Below are 16,433 nucleotides of genomic sequence, written 5' to 3'. Positions count from 1 at the left end.
TATTTGGTTGATTCAGTAATCAAAGGTAGCACAAAATCTGTTTGCTTAACCAAAGGGATGACCAGTCTTCTGAAAACCTTGACTAAGATCAGCAATTTATTGGATGAGATGCTATTGTGTTTGAAAGGATAAACTGAGTACCATCCAGCACAGAGAAATTGTGTCTGGTTTGCCACTGAAGTTTCTGACTAAAGTCACAATAGAAACTCAAGTGAAACGTCCCTAGAATTTATCTAAAACAGCAGATGTGACTGTAAGGACAACTAGGGTATTTGGTTTTCTTCTCCTTATAACACTAATAAAGGAGGTTTAACCCACTCTCTATTGCTTCATTCAATTGCTCTATTTCAATGTAGAATATTCCATTTCAAAACAGAACTTTGGTTTCGTGTAGCTCTGATTATTACATTCTTTATGAGACAAAATTTCAAAAGATCAAAAGTGCTCTGTCTAATTTTAAACTTATATTTAGGCTTTAAAATGATTTCTTTTCCCTGTGGCATGCCATAGGGGGCACGTGGCTGGATACAATTGTGTCCAGGTGCTTAGTTTAATGTTTAAATCAACAGGCCAAGAGTTTCCACCTTTAAAGTTGTAAACTGTAGGAGATCAAGTCTTAGATGATGAAGGTAATCACTCTCCATGCATCAATGTGCTCATCTGTTAATATACACTACTATTTTCTCTGCAAAGCAAATAAGTGGCAAGGAAAAACAGTCTCATGCTATAGATTCAGAGCTGGTTCACAGTTTTCAGAACTTGCTGTAGGGAAGATCTCTGTCAGATTAAAACAGTGCTGGAATTCATGAGGCAAAAAAAGTAATTTCTGATCTCTGCATGCTCTCTATATAGTCTCAACAGTCAAATTCAACTCGGTGCAATCTGATTTGCAATTTCTCTGAGCAGGAAGTCATGAAGTACTTACAGTGTGACCAGATATGTATTAATCTACATAAATATTCTACAGCATATTTACCTTTACTCCAGAACTTTGATTAAAAGGCCAAAGCATTTGTTCTACAAAATTATTTAGTGCAACAAAGGATGGAGTCTATGCCACATGCCTAATTTAATAATGTAAATGTATCTGTTAACTTCAGAGAAAGTAGTAATGTACTTAAAATCATGTGGATGATCAAATATGGTTTTTTCAAGGCTTGCATATGTAATACTTACCTTAGTTCTCTTTAAATGGCCAAACTTGTAAGAACACCAATTCTGACAGTATCAGTCTGAAGTTATTCATAGCACTCAGGCATCTGCTCAGACTTCAGACTGCAGAAATTCTTCGCTCACACTAAAATAATAACAACTCTAACAATTGCAGCCTCGTTGTTCCTTGACAGAAGCCCTTTGAAAATCTTGTCAGGAAGAACTCTTTTTATCTCAACAAAAACATAATGCTCAGGTCCCCTGCTCTTAGCCCCAGGATGCTTTAAGAAGAATATAGTCTTGTCCAATTGCAGTATTATTGACAAGCAAAAGCTTTTTTTGTGCCTTGTAATGCCTTTAAAAGCAGCACAAACAATATTTGTCCATATATGACAAAACCTTCCCAACTGATCCTTGCCATTATATCTCTTTAGACTTGTAGAATTTGTCTAATAGAGAATGGAAGTTTGTTTCTATGTAAATCCAGAGTTCTGTTTGAAGTGAAATTGAAATGGTAAAGGCTTAAAATATTTTTCATAGCCTGGTTTGGTCTCATCCAGGCTTCAGATATAAAATAGAAACAAACTTTTGAAGGAGAAAATTTTAAGCCTTGCAGCACTTGCTAACAGCGTGCTGGGGCATTGCATTAGTATCAAAGGAGATAAAAGAGGAAAAGAGAAACAGTCTGTGGAGTAATAAAGACCTCCTTTTCTAAGAGTTGGATTCTCTGTCCCTGCACAGTATCAGCTGGGCCTGATTTTCCTTTCTTTGTGATATCCTTAGCAACCATTGTCTTAGAGTGATCCATGTAAGAATAGACTAGATGACTGAATCAGGCATAGAGTTCACTTCTCTCACCATCAGAGGAGGAAAATACAGATATTCACTGCCACAAGCACCAATTTTCTGCACTCCTAAGTTACAGTTCAACTGAGAAGTAGCTGATAGAGCTTGGAACATACCCATTTGTATCAGTGTTCAGACTTGAACATTTCCATGCACTGTCTGTCCCAATGATTATTTGGCTGTAAACTCTATTTTCATTTCCTTCTCATTTCTTCCTTTTTACTTGATTTCTCCTTTTACTTCTGTTCTTCTATTACTACTTCCTTTTATTCTCTCTTCTACCCCCCCCCTTTATTTTTTCACTAAAACTTAAAAAACCTTGCTCTCAGCTTCTTTCAGGCAATTTGAGATTGTTTTGTACAGTATAATCTCTGCCTTTCATGTTCTTCCTGAAATCCTAAAGTACCTGGAGCTCTTACTTCTGCAGAGAGCTCCACAGAATGAGTCCAGTCAGTATTCTTTCCTCTCTTGTTCTGCAAGCCTGGACATGCCATAATATTTGCCTTTGTTTTCAACAAGAGCCTGTCTGGACACTGGAGAGCTCTAATGGCAGTGAGGAGTTGGAAAAAGTCCTTACCATGGTCATGTCAATTAAGGCTTATTTGTACACATGGGCCCTGACAACTCTATGGATAAGCATTGTTTGTGCTACTTGAAAGAGCATCAGAAAGCACAAAAAAGGCTTTCACTTGTCAATAATACTGCAGTTGGAAAAACTAGATTCTTCTTAAGGCATCCTGAGGTTAAGAGGATGGGAACATTGGGTTTTTGTTGAGATAAAGAGTTCTTCCTGACAAGATTTTCAAAGGGTTTCTGTCAAGGAACAATGAGGCTGCAAATGTTAGTGTTATTTTAGCATAAGCTAGGGACTTCTGAAGTCTGAGCAGATGCCTGACTGCTAGAGTTGAAAAAGGTGCCATTAAGCATTTGTAACACTAAAGTGGTATTAAACTATGTAACATTATCCAAGAATTAAATATTTGTAAAGTTATTTCCATGGAAAAAATATTTTTGATTGATGTTTGTCTGTATATGCAGCAAAATTGGATAGTGTTATAAAATGGAAAATAAATTTAACATCAGTTTTATGAGGTGAGAGTAATTCTAAGGTAACATGCTAATAGAAGAAAGAAATAGCCATTTCATGTAGGCTTTGGTCTTACAGATATTCAAATGACTATTTAAATATCATCTGATAACCTTTACTTGGCAAAAAAATGCAGAAATTGTTCTCATAGCTTCTGGAGAATTTTTATAGAGACTTTGTCTTCATATTTCTTTCATTTAAGCTTTATAGATGTGTTTTCCCTGTTCCCTTCTAAACTTTCTAGACACATGAAATTAGCTGTGTTTGGCTGTGGTAATTGGAACATGCAAATTCTGCCTAGTCAGAAGCTATCTGTTTTGGCCCTCTTCCTAGCACATGCCTTAAGCCAATCATGCCATTTTTGCTCTTTATTTTATTCAGTTTGCAATCAAAATATGACAACAGATTTGTAGATATCAGGGAGATCCCAGCTATGACATTCTCATTATTCTGATCTTTCTTCCTACATGAACTGATTTCCTATAGTGTTACCAACAACTAATAATTGAATTGGGGAAGAAACAATTGCTGAAGATTTCTCCTTTTCTAGAAAACTTGAACTGAATTCAGTTGGAGAAAAATATTAAATTACTTTGGCTGTGCTAACTTGCTGTTTTCTACATTCTTAGGATGGTGAATACAGATTCAACTGGTCATAATTTCCTCTCCCCATGTCCTCTCTTTTGGAATGTGAAAAGAAAAAGTCCAGCCCTTATTCTCAGTGAAGATGCAATTGGCATGCTGGGATTTTTATGATGAAAGTCATAATTCATCTTTCTTCTTTAGGATGATTTTCCTTACAAGTTCTGTAACATGGGGTCTTATTTCTTCAACAGAGACAGTGGAGTCCCAGGCCTTTACTACTTTTCCATTGGGGTCCACCAGGTATTTCCAGAAGTTCCAAGTTGGTTCTTCTCCTGTAGAATCTACGGGGGGGGAGGGAGGGGGGAGGGAAGTTAAATATTAGAAAAACACGTTAGCCAATTCCTGACATTTGTTCTTGTCAATTTGATGATTAACCTCTCAGAGGAAGAAGGAATGTAAAATTAAGAGGAAGTTCAGACTGAATAAGATTAATTTTCTGACAGACAGCTTTAACTAGGCAGTAGTCCCTTGGAGACTAATGGAAACAGGGGAGCTTAAGCTCGGAGAAAGCACAACAATCAGTGCTGAAGTGTGTGAGGGGATATGTATGTGTGGCTGTGCTATACAGATATACCTGACACAGCTGAACACTGATAGGAAAATTGAATTTGGCATAACAATATAGCTGTACCAGGACTGACTACTTGCTTATCCAGAAGAAATAACAAAGTAATCATTCCAGGTGGAAACCTAATTCTCCTCTCCTAGTTTTCCCCTTCCTGGTCACATACTCTTTTACGTGACCCACACTCTTACCCTTTGCTATTCTGCTATGTGACTAACAAAATTTACAGGACTTTCAATTAGGCCATGAACCTCATCCCACTAAAAGCACAAGTACAGATGCTGCAGACAAATTAGCACCTTTTTTCCCCACTGATTTTACACTGGGCAAACCTCCTAAGGAATCAGAAGTTATTTCAAAGTATCATCAAGACACAGCCAGACCTACACTTTTAACTATGTTGTCATTGTGCTGAATAAAGACCCAGCCTCCAGCAGCCTCCCTCTGCAGGCAGGCCAGTGGGGAAACAGAAGTTTTGCAAATTTCCTGGGACATGTCTGCAGGAACAATTCTCCTGGGCAAAACAGAGATTAAAGGATGTGAAGAGGATTACAGGGAAGTTTCGTTAGCAGAGTGATCCATTACAGACACCTGGAAGGAGGTGAGCTTGAGGTAGCCAAAAATAATATCCACACTCCTTTAAATTCAGTGGTATATGGGAGAACACTGTGGTGCTGGAGAGAAGCAGCAGGGATATGGTCCTTGCAGAATGCAGCTCAGGTGATACTGTCTCACATTGGGCTTTACTATATTTCATTGCTGAAAGACATTTGCTTCACATTGGGTTAAGATTGACATTTTAATTTAGCATTTAAATGGTATTCAAAGCATTTGTACAGTGCAAGAAAAGTAGTGCCTTGATAGAGAACATCCTGCCTTACAGTATATCTTGTCAGCTGGCTGGTAAGAACCAGCAAAACCTCTTCTGGTCTCAGTGCTGGCTATAAGGCAGACTGGAACTGGAGGAACTGTACAGTAGGGCTGTTCCAGTGCTTGGGGAGGAATGAGGAAGGGAGTATTCAAGGACATCGTCTAGTGCCTGGTTTCACTTTTTGATTGTTGAAGTAAATTGTGAGGTGCTTTGCTTCCACTTATCCTACAGCTCTAGAGATGAGTCTTATAAACCCAACCTGCAGCACTCATGTCACAGGAGGAGCACTTATGAGGCTGTAAGTGGAAAAAGGTCAGGGTGTTGTATGCGTAGAAGAGAGTATTTCAAGGCCTGTATTCCATGTAGAGGTTTATTGGACCAGCTTTTACAAGACATCTGCTATTGATGTGTCTTCATCTCTGGAGGTCTTTTTGGAAGGTAAGAAAAAGGCAACAAAGAGAAATCCTGCCTTGTGCAGGAGGGGGACTACATGACTTCTGACCTCCTTGAGCCTGACAACTCTGTGAACTCAGTTATAGATCTCCTTTTTCTGTTGGATGGTATTTTGTGTCAGAGGAATTCTATGCTGGAGAAACAACCCTCCAGTGTTCCAGGTTACTCACCAATTAAGTACTTGAAGGCAGGAATTGCACCAGCTCCACTGACAGTGATTTTGCTGAACATGGGGAAGGAGGCACCGTAAGTCTTTCGTGCAAAGCTCTCAATTTCTTTGTTAGTGTCTGGTTCTTGCTGCCCAAACTGATTGCAGGGGAATGCCAGCACATTGAAATGGTATGGGCCCAGGTCTCTCTGCAGCTGCTGTAAGGCCTTGTAGTGGCTGTCTGTGTACCCACATTCACTTGCAACGTTGACAACTAGAGACACCTGAAGAACAAGAGAGCACATTTTAAAATGTGCTGCACATGTCAGTTTTCCAACAGGTAGACTGGAATGAAGATTATTTACAAAAAAGAAATAATGTCTAGGGAACTGTGACCGAACACATATTTGAAACTACATTGAGTTCTATTCACAAAAGGAAGATTTAATATTTCTTTTATGTATTCCTCTTTGGCAAGCATTAAGATAATCAATCAACTGCTAAGCAATCTTAATTTTCAGTTTACAGAGAATATGTATTTCTCCATTCTGCCTTTTGGACAACTTTTAAAGATATTTAAGAAGTGACCATCCAGCTAAGATATACTAAGTTAAATGAAAGAAACTTGTAAATCAATGTATTTTTTGTTGTTTATTTATCTACTGTGAAGCATCTGTTCTGCAGCATCTTTTCTTACACAGAATTTGGTGCCCATACTGAACTGGCTGATCCATTTATCACTGCTAGTGTAGATGTCTTGACCTGGAAGTTAATAGAAGCAATTACAGGATTTGGGGCTGTTCTGTGCAGTGTGGGCTGTAAAATTTCCCATCACTTCTAGAGTAAATCTACTCAGTTGTGGCAAAATGACAACAGTTTTTGATGAAAGGTTTACTGCCTCAATTAGTGATTCCAAGAGGTGAAGGCTGCCCACTATCCTTTAAAGTCATTCCTGCAGTGGCTCATGTTCAATGCCATGTGCATTGTGTCACTCAGATACTAGCACCAGGATCTGCCAGCACAGATCCAGCTGGGAAGAAGCTGCCACAGACAGGAACAACAGAATTTGTTGGGAAAATAAAGTGACCTAACTCTGAACTAACATATATTACAGTTCCTCAAAGCCTTGAAGAATTTTTCATTGGTTTTTGAGATATTTTATCCTTAAATAACTTTTAGAATTTATTTTTAGACTTATTTAGTTTTACTATTCTCATGAATTTTGTGTAAGTTGCTGCTCATTCTACATAAACTGAGTCCATTCTAACACTTTTTTACGAAAGTATTTAAGGAAAGAGGGTGTGTCAAATACATTACATTTAGCAAAAAATAAACAGCTACATGTGCATAGTGTTTTTAAAGCCAGGAAACAAACTGGCATGTGAAAGTACATACCCAGGTAAGGTATGGGATCATAAGAGGAAATATGTAAAAGGAGTAGGAATAAGTAAAGAAAAAGCTAAGGGGATGTTGGTGTTTGTAATCTCTAACATTAAACATTAACACTTACTCTGTGTATTTTCTACTTTGTATAGCTGTATGGCCATCATAGAATCATAGAATATCTTGAGCTGGAAGGACCCACAAGGATCATCAAAGTCCAGCTATTGAATTTAAAGTGGATTTGGAGTGACACTGTTTTCCCTGGAAGACAGGTAATCTTACCAAGCACAAGCTAGTGTAATCTTCTTTGTGGTGTAGTGTGTTAACAGGATGCAATCTAAGCAACCCCTGTACACTTGTATATGAAATATGACCTGCAGCCATCTCAGCTCTGAATCATCCCTTTCATTCAGACAACACTTACGAGCTCTGCCTGAAATTTTAAGTTCAGTCTCCTAAAACATCCAAAATTATGGCATATAATTAGATTTTTTTTTTTTTCAGAGAAGAGGTAATAATTTTATGATGCATTCCTGTTGCAGACTCTCAGCATTTGAAGTAGAATTTATATGTTGGACATAAAAAATAACTGTTGGCAGTTCTGTTCTTATCAAATAATCTGATTTACCAAACATAGTGATAACTGTAGTTTTGTTTGAAATAAAGATAAATTGTACTACTAAGAGCTGAAGTCACATGTAGTTATTTCATATGAAATTTTAGAAGCTTTTAAAAATATATTTTAAGCCTCGGAATATTCATGATGCAGAAGTATTCATCCGCCTTACTGAATTCATCTCTATTGGTTCTTTATCTCAAGCAGAATGGTAATGTAAGAATTTATCACTGGAGGTTTGGGGGAAATAAGGTTTTGTGAGAATTGTGTTCATATTAAAACAGATATGAAAGATGAATTGCCAGTGAATACAATCAAGCTTTTATAACTTTTACTTGATTTTAAGTCAAAAGAGGGCTTGAAAGGATTCACTCAAAAAGAAACAACTATTTTCATTTACAGCTGTTTAAAATCAGTAATTACTTGGCATGGTGGTGAAAGGCTTGAGAGCTCACAGTGCAAATAGTGCAAACTTCCAAACATATTCCTCCGAAACAGATGGAAACTACACGCAGCATTTCTTGGGATGGCAGACACATTATGCTTCTCTTTTCTCCTTAGAAAAATGCATTCTCTGTAACTGAATTCTCCATTCCTGAACTCCATAACTTAATAGTGCAAACCTCTTAAATGTATAACACATATAACGAAAACTTGCATGATCTATAGTATTTCTCAATGAATGTTTAAAATTATTTTTTAAAAATCTTTACTGAGTTATCTTTCAAGTGTCTGGTATTACAAGTGATTTAAAGTGGTGATTTTTTTTGGTCTGTGTTTTATTTTTAGTAAATATTAATAAAAGTCACTCTTTTTGCTCTCATGTAGAGGCTGTACTTTGACTTCTTACAGCTGTTAACGATTTAATTTAAGTTCAATATGCCTGACTTTAGGAGTGCAAGTCAAGCACACCACCTAGTGTGCAGTGCAAACAGTTCAGTGGACCTCACAAAAATTATTTCACTTCAGCTGAATTCTTTATCAGCTGTTGTCTGACCTCTTACTACTTTAATACTTAATCCTTTCCTTGCCTTTGCTTAGAAAACCATGCATTCTAGTAGTGAACTCATTTATTTAACACTGCAAAAAACTCTTCTTGCTTTACTTCATATTTACACCAGCATGCCTTCTTTAGGGAAAAATCCCGGGACAGATTTAGGAATCTGTCTCAGCTTCAAGTAACCCTTTGTGGACCTGTCAGCAGAGACAGTGGCTCTATGTGACTGATGGAGGAACCAGCCACAAGTGTCAGACTGCACCAACTCACTGAGCTGTTACCTTCGTGGAACAAATAGCAATATTTGTGCAGTAATTCAGTGGCTGTGCTCAGTATTTATCCACACTCAGTAACACCACATTCTTGGATTGCAGTGAGCTCTAGTCCAAAGTGCCTAGCACTCCTTTCAATAATAATATTTAGTATAAAAATAATACTTAAATTGTTATAGTGCCTAATGCTTTTCCATGGTTATAGTACCTATGGCTCAAGATTTCCAAAGGCACTGCATTGACACTGCTTAATTCCACCCCAGCACACTGTACTTAGCTGGGTGGTAGATTGCTATCATTACACCAAGATAGGCATAAACACAGCAGGGAACAGTTGATGTTTGGGAGTTCTGACTCCCAAATAGGTACTATTTTTGGTAAGAATACTGCCTCTTACAGCATATCAGATACAGATCATAAAAGAAAAGATTATTGAATTAGATTAGATAGAAAACTAATCTTGTTTGGATCCTCTTGATTCTTGTCCAACCATCATCGCTGCCCTTCATTTTTAATGTAGATGGGTCAACAGTTTATGGTAGTGTGGAAAAACCATAGAAGGATGGCCTTCTCCACAACACAGTGAACCAGACAGTTTTTTTGATCTATTTCACTTGTGGAACTCTTTTCTCAGTGGTAATAGTCCTCCCTTTCTTTACTATATAACAGAGGGTAATTGTGGTTCGTATCAAGATACACTCAAATAGAAAGTGAATTATATCCATCAGTCTTTGTTTTCTTACTATGAAAAAACTGTTTCAATGATCTGAACAGACACAAGTTTATATTAATAATGACTTATTGAAGAAGGATTCTGTCAGTCATGAATTGCACTGATTGTTTATACTTAGCACGGCTCTTGCGGTTTTAGAATTAGCAGACTTTATTAATTTTCTTTTTTAGACTCTGGAAGTCTTTGGATTGTTCCAATTCCTAGTTAGTTTCTTGACTACCAATTAAGTAGTTATTTAAATAAATTAGCTGAGTGACTGAATTGAAGAAAATGACTTCACTACATCTGCCAGAAAGCTTAAGGCTGGTAAAAGCTGGTTTAGCAATTAGCAGACTATTGTTCCAGGAGTGAACTAGTGACTCACTTTCCTTAAAATACCACCAGCACGCATATAGTACTTTAATAATATTTGCTTTCTTTTAATAGCTTTAAAATATTATGATAAATCTACACCTTAACATTACTTATCTAACTGGAGACTTAAGCAAGTCTATTTTAAGAAATAAATGGGAGTTTTAATTAACCTTTTTCTATCTTGATACTGAGTTCTGACAATATAATGACAGAAAGGGATGTGTTTTATTGCCGTAATTTGCTTTAAAATTGTGCACATGCATTATCAAAGAGCAGGTAGCCTGAACATTAACAGGATCTCTGAATGCAAATCTACCTTTTATTCCATACAGAAGCTGAATGTCACTTTTTTGGAGTAAACTATTCCATATGGCCTAGCAGAGATCAAGGAATACCATTAATCAGTGGTATTATCTTTCCCAGGTACAGCTCTAGAGCTCCCCTCTATGAAACCGGCCGTGCCTCGAGGATGGCCTGGAACCACAGCACTGGGATACAGCACACACCCTGAACCTGCCTGTTCATGAGATTCCAGACCAGGCTCTGCAGCTTGTTCCAGAGGGGATGAACACCCCCAGCTCTCTGCAGAGTGGCTGTAAGGAATTCTTCTGAGTTCTCCCTTAACTCCTTTCCATGTGGATTCTGGCCCTGAGATAGAGAAGCTACAGGTCATATTTGCTTATTCAGATTAGCAGATGATGTACAGACAAAACATGCCCCAGTAACAGGATTTATTGACAGAGCCTTTGGAAGGAGCTCATTAAAAAAACACAAATATTGCTCAATATTAAACAGCTTCCACATTTTTCTCCAACACAGATATTTGAGTGGGCATAGGACCAGTTCTGCTGTATGGAGGGGGATGAGGACTTTGACCAGGTAGGATTTAGACCTCTCATTTGGTCCAAATCCACCAGTACCTCTTTCTGCTGAGCTCAAGAAAATGTGCATCTCCCTATATAGCTTCTCTGTCTTCCTGCCAATGTTTTAGTGACCTGCTGTTGTGGACCAGTGAGCTCAGACACCTGAGGAGGGGGAAAAAAGGAAGTGGAAACACAAAGCTGGAGAAAAAGGGTGAAAGCAAGAAGTGGTGCCACCTTTTTGGGGAGCAGGAAAACTATTGCACTGCCTTGACTGTATCACAGATGTGGCACTTGTGTGCTAAGAGTGGCATTTGTGGGATTTATGTTGATTTTAGCTTCTATAATTTGTGAAAGGGGCTATAAGAGTTTATAATATTAAGTATAATGAGTGTGCTAAGTTCTCTTTTCACTCTTCCATAGGTACTGACCATCTTTCCTAGATGATCAAACCACTAATAAAATGAAATGAAATGAAATGAAATGAAATAAAAATGATTATAGTCAAGAATATTGTTTTAAAATGGTATGGAAAGCTCTGCCTAGAAATCCTTAATGTAATATGTAAACAAAATTTAGAAGACATCATAAAAACGTCTATGTGCCCTTCTTCATATTGCTGTCACACTGAAAAGCGAGAGAGAAATTGCATGATGTTGTTACAATTTCACTATACTCTGATACTTTGTAATCTCTCATGTTTTTACAAACTACTGTGAAATCTGTTAACTCCATCAGCCATGGACCAAATCCCTTTTTTTTTTTTTTAACGCAGAACATTAAAAAGGAATGGGATTTAGGTAAGATTAACATACAAGAAGTCATGCAGTTAAAAGGCAGAAATAAACTCCAAAAGTAAGTTACACAAAGACAACAAACTTCCTGAACCTCCAATGGAGTAGGCAGAATCCAAAGCAATCCATCCTGCTGCAAGAACGGCAGGAGGACAGCATTCCCTGCCTGCCACGTCTACAGGCGGCTGCAGTAGGAGAAGACGCGGACACACAGGGGGGTTAGACTGCAAACGCTTTATTGAAGAGGAGCCTATGTTAGCCAGACGTGTTCGCTAAAGGGCAGCGCGGTGTTCCATCAGCCACAGACTGAGCTGCCCAGATGCCCACGCGTGTGTGCACCGAGGCCCCGAGCGCTCTCCCCCGCGCTCGCTCCGCGGACATGCAAGCGCTGCCTGTTAGTGAGCCCGGGCGGGGGCCGCCCTCCCCGCCGCACTTACCGAGCCCCTGTACTTCTCCAGAGACACAAGCTTGCCCCTGATGTTTACAACTTTGAAAGTGTAAAAATCAGGCTCCTTCTGCCGCGTAGCGGAAAAGGCTAAGAGCAGGAGCGCTGCAATTGCGAGGAGCATGGCTAGAGGGATGAGGAGGACTTTGGGGAAGGAGGAGGCAGGCTGGTGCTCCACACTGCCCTCCGGGTCCAGCATGCTGCACGGCCGCCGCGCCTCTGCCCGCCCGGCCCGGCCGCGCTGCCGCAAACGCCGCGCTGCTGCAAACGGGCCTTTTGCGGCACTCGGCGGCTCTGCCCGCTCCGCACCGCACCGGGATGCCTCCGTGGAGGATGCACACGCTCTGAAATGGAGCATTGCGTGGTGGAAGTGGTGCATTGAATGGTTACGGGTTTAAAGCACTAGTTGGCTCAGTCTGTGGGATGCCAGTCACAGAATCGCAGAATATTCTGGGTTGGAAGGCAGCCACAAGGATCACTGAGTCCAACTCTTAAGTGAATAGCCCATACAGGGATCAAACCCATGACCTCGGTGTTATTAAAGATCCTGCTTTAACTCTGTCGTTGTGATTTTTGATGGATTTGCAAAGGCTTTTTTGTGTGTGTGTACTAACTACGGTGTAATGTCAAAGGACAGCAGTGGCTTGGTTGCTACTGGTTACTGAGGCGAGTGCTCCGAAAGAGAGTCACAGCACACAGTCAGCAAAACCAGAATCACCAACACGCCACATAAAACAGCCACATCAGGCAGGCCTGCAGGAAATTCAGCTCTGCACGCACCTGGCTGGTGAGAAGTGAGTGGCCAGACCACTGGTCTCACTGTGTGAGATGAGAGAAACCACACCACCAGATGGTTTTCAAGCAAGAAAGGGCCATAAAGCACCAGGAACTAAGTTTGGCATCAAAGCGCTCAGACATTCAGAGCCAAAACGCTGCCTCAGTGCACTGATGTCATTCTTGTGCTGTCTGCAAAAAACTGCCATTTGTACAGTTTGCTACTATGCCTGCTGGAAGAAAAGGATTTGTACTTACAAAGTAACAACAATAGAAAGCATTTGATGGTCATCGATTTCTTCTTGGACCAAGAAACTGGTCAGCTATGGATGGCTATGATTCTGACAGATCTTGGCAAAGAAAAGCAAAATGCAGTGATTTACAGAGAACAATTAAGAGTGGCTCCAAGGCATATTGGAAATTTATCTTTTGAAGAGCAAATTACATTTTGTAATCTCACTTTGTGTTTGGTTTTTGGGTTTTTTTTGTTTGTTTGTTTTTTTAAAAAAAGAGTTTTGGTAGATTTTTGACATTTTGATGAAATTTCCTTAGGTAATTCAAGCATGACTGGCATTACTGTAAGGGAAGAAGCCATATATAGCTAGTTGAAAAACTTATAGTTTTTAAGCATTTCAGATTTTTCACATTTTTATGTATTTCAGTTTAACTAGATATCCAACATCAAGAAATAATGTAATATGCTACTAAAATATATAGATGGATAGATGGAAAATCTTCTGCCATGCTGTCTACAGGAAAGATACACTGAGATGAGAATGTGAAGTTCTTTGCAGATAAGTAGTATTTTCCTGAATGCTTTCCTGGCTTTAGTATTGACCAAAATGACAGTCAAGTATGATCTCCTAATTTGAAAAGTAAATTATCTAAGAAGATTTAGACTTTCTTCAGGAACAGGGCTTTAATATGGGATATTCATTTTAAAAGATTTTTTTAAACCTAGTAAATTCTAAAAATAATCTTTAAAAATCATTCCAATGATGATCAGCATAAGGCGGTTATGGTTTTTTGTCAAAAAATTAAAAAGAAATCTACAATACACATTTACATTTTTGAGGAATAATATTTTAGTTGCTTGGGTATAGGACTAAAAAGGGGGCATCATACTGCAATGTAAGAAGCAAGTTTTGCTCTAGAAAGGCACTTTATAAAATCTACTTCCTACAGCTTTATGATGATCATCTCTGATTTCTAGATAAAATTTAGTGGCTTTCAGAGTCATATTTTCTCCTACAGACTGAGCCCAGAATCTGAAAGTTTTGATCACTGGCACTGAATTTGGAATTCTTTAAATAATGGCCAGCTGGCAGTAAAACCCTGCTTCCTCTTTTAGTGCCATGTTTCTATATTGCTCCCTACAATAAAACATTCTTTAACATCAGCAAAGAAGGAGGCATTGTTCCTGAACACAGAGAAAGAGACTATGTCAAAGACTGTTGGCTTTATACTGGTGCAAGTTTTCGGAGCCAAACTGCACTACCAGTTCATATTAAAGTCTATCCAACTATTTGAAGGAAATATGCCAGTCAGGTTTGCAAACTGGTGTGTGTTTGCTCACTAGCATGTCTCAATGTTGATCTAGGGGGACTGTATCCAGCAGCAAGTATAATCTAGTTACTTTTGCAATTTACTCTTTGGCCTACTAAACCTAATAAAAATCTTTGTCAAATAGATTGGAATAGGCAGGAACTACCACCCAGTTAACCTCAGCTGTCCCCACGGCAGCACTGCTGTTTCTGTCACTGCTGCCCGGGACTGGCCCACGTCCCTGAAGGTGAAACCTCTGCACTACATCCCATGAGCTACCCAGTCCTAGTTTTGTAAAGTGTGAACTTCAAGTGAACCAAAAAAAAAAAAAAGCAGGTTACCTCTAAGGATTGTGCTGACTTCACAATACATTCAGAAGTATGTCTTGTCAGTATTTATAGAATCCTGTATTACAGATTTTGCAACTTTTGTTTACCTACACAGTCTCCCTGAGGTAGTGTTTCCAGCACTACTATTCATATTACTTTTAATACTTTCCTTTGAACCCCTTTCGTAGTGCAACACTGATCTTTTACGTGCCTTATTTTCCTGGAAAGGCCTCCTTAGCCTGGGCTAGGAAGTGCCAACAACATGACATTTCACTGCCAAAAAGGGGTAGTACTGGATCACAGAGGGATTTGCCTCAGACAAGCACTTCCCAGTGCCTTTAGGTCACCGTCGAGCACTGCCAAGAGCCGGCAGGCTGGCTCTTCTCCCCCGAGACCTGCGGATCTGCCAGTAGACACGCTGGCCAAGCCACTGTCCCTGGCTGCTGCTGGGGCCAACTTCATAGCCAAGGTCAGGGATCCTGAAGTCATTTCTCCGGGTCCACGGAGCACACCCTCCCTTCTCCACCGAGCACAGGAGGAGGGCGAGAAACCCTGGGGAAGCGGGGATCAAGGCCCGGGCTCCATCGAGCCCTAACCTGCTCCACAGGGCCTGCGGAGCAGATGCCTCATCGCTCTCCTGGCAGTAGGGTGTACTGAGGAGGGGGCCGGTCCTTTCTGCCGTGCCTGCAGGGAGAGGACCAGAGGAAATCGTTCCGTGCTGTGACGGGGAAGATTCGGATTAGATACTAAGAGAAAAGTTGTTCCCTGTTAAGAGTGGTCAGGCATTGAATAGGTTGCCCTGGAGGTGTTTAGGAGGCGTCTGGACCTGGCGCTGGGTGCTGTGGTTTAGTGGCTGTGGGGATACAGTGGCAGTGCTGGGTACACGGTTGGACTGGGTGATCCTAACGGGCTCTTCCAATCTTGCTGATTCTATGCGTGGGAAGAGAAATAAGGGGAAAAACCCTAGGATGGCTGTTGGGGGGTAATTAAGAAAAAACCATGCTGCTTATTCCCTTGTCCCCTCTTGCGCCTGGGGCACCGGGGGAGGGAGGCCCTGAACGCCGGGGGAGACGGAGAGGGGGGCGCGTCACCCCCTCAGCAAGAGGGAGGTTCTGAGGCACGGGGGGCTCCGCAGCACGGCCAGGGCGGTGCGGGCACCGTGCCCGGCTCGGTCCCCGCCGCCGCCGCCGCCCCGCAGCGCCGCCGCCCTCGGGGCGCTCCCGCCCGCCTTCGCCCCACAATGCACCGCGCCGCTGACATGGCGGCCGGGGCGGACTGAGCCGCTGCCGTCGGGGCCTGCAGCAGCCGCAGCCGGGCATGGCGGGGGCGCCGCGCCGGCTCCGCTAGCGCCGCACACAGGTACCGGGGCCCGGGAGCTCCCCGCGGCCAGGGGCGGCGACCCGAGGGGAGGCGGGCTCGGGGGGGCCTGTCCGCGCCGGCGCCCCCCGCCCCAGCCCTGCCCCGCCTCGACGGCCCGTCGCGGCCTCGGGCCCCGCGCCCGGGCGGGGGGAAGCGCCGGGGGTCCGCGGCGCGGGGGCCGCCCCAAGGTCAGCGGGGGCCGGGG

The 16,433-nt window shown here is 41.2% G+C and overlaps 2 protein-coding genes across 6 annotated transcripts in view; one reads left to right on the top strand and one right to left on the bottom strand.

Moving 5' to 3' along the window:
• Positions 1 to 3,066: 3,066 nt before the first annotated feature.
• Positions 3,067 to 12,446, bottom strand: GPX7 (glutathione peroxidase 7). Its single transcript, XM_069022671.1, has 3 exons — positions 12,214 to 12,446; positions 5,790 to 6,051; positions 3,067 to 4,011 (listed from the first exon to the last, which is right to left on the bottom strand). Exons 1-3 carry the CDS (start codon positions 12,418 to 12,420, stop codon positions 3,848 to 3,850), a joined length of 633 nt encoding a protein of 210 aa, XP_068878772.1. The 5' UTR covers positions 12,421 to 12,446; the 3' UTR covers positions 3,067 to 3,847.
• Positions 12,447 to 16,122: 3,676 nt separating this feature from the next.
• The window catches only part of TUT4 (terminal uridylyl transferase 4), a 44,821-nt gene continuing 44,510 nt past the window's right edge, over positions 16,123 to 16,433 (top strand). For all 5 annotated transcript variants that reach the window (XM_069023420.1, XM_069023419.1, XM_069023417.1 and 2 more), the window contains exon 1: positions 16,123 to 16,228. The gene's annotated coding sequence lies outside the window, so the exon portion shown is untranslated. The remainder of the gene's footprint in view (positions 16,229 to 16,433) is intronic.

This window comes from Aphelocoma coerulescens, chromosome 8 (genome assembly GCF_041296385.1).
Source record: "Aphelocoma coerulescens isolate FSJ_1873_10779 chromosome 8, UR_Acoe_1.0, whole genome shotgun sequence".
Lineage (NCBI taxonomy): Eukaryota > Metazoa > Chordata > Aves > Passeriformes > Corvidae > Aphelocoma > Aphelocoma coerulescens.
Note: the sequence above shows the minus strand (reverse complement) of the source record. Positions and strands in the feature narration are given on the sequence as shown.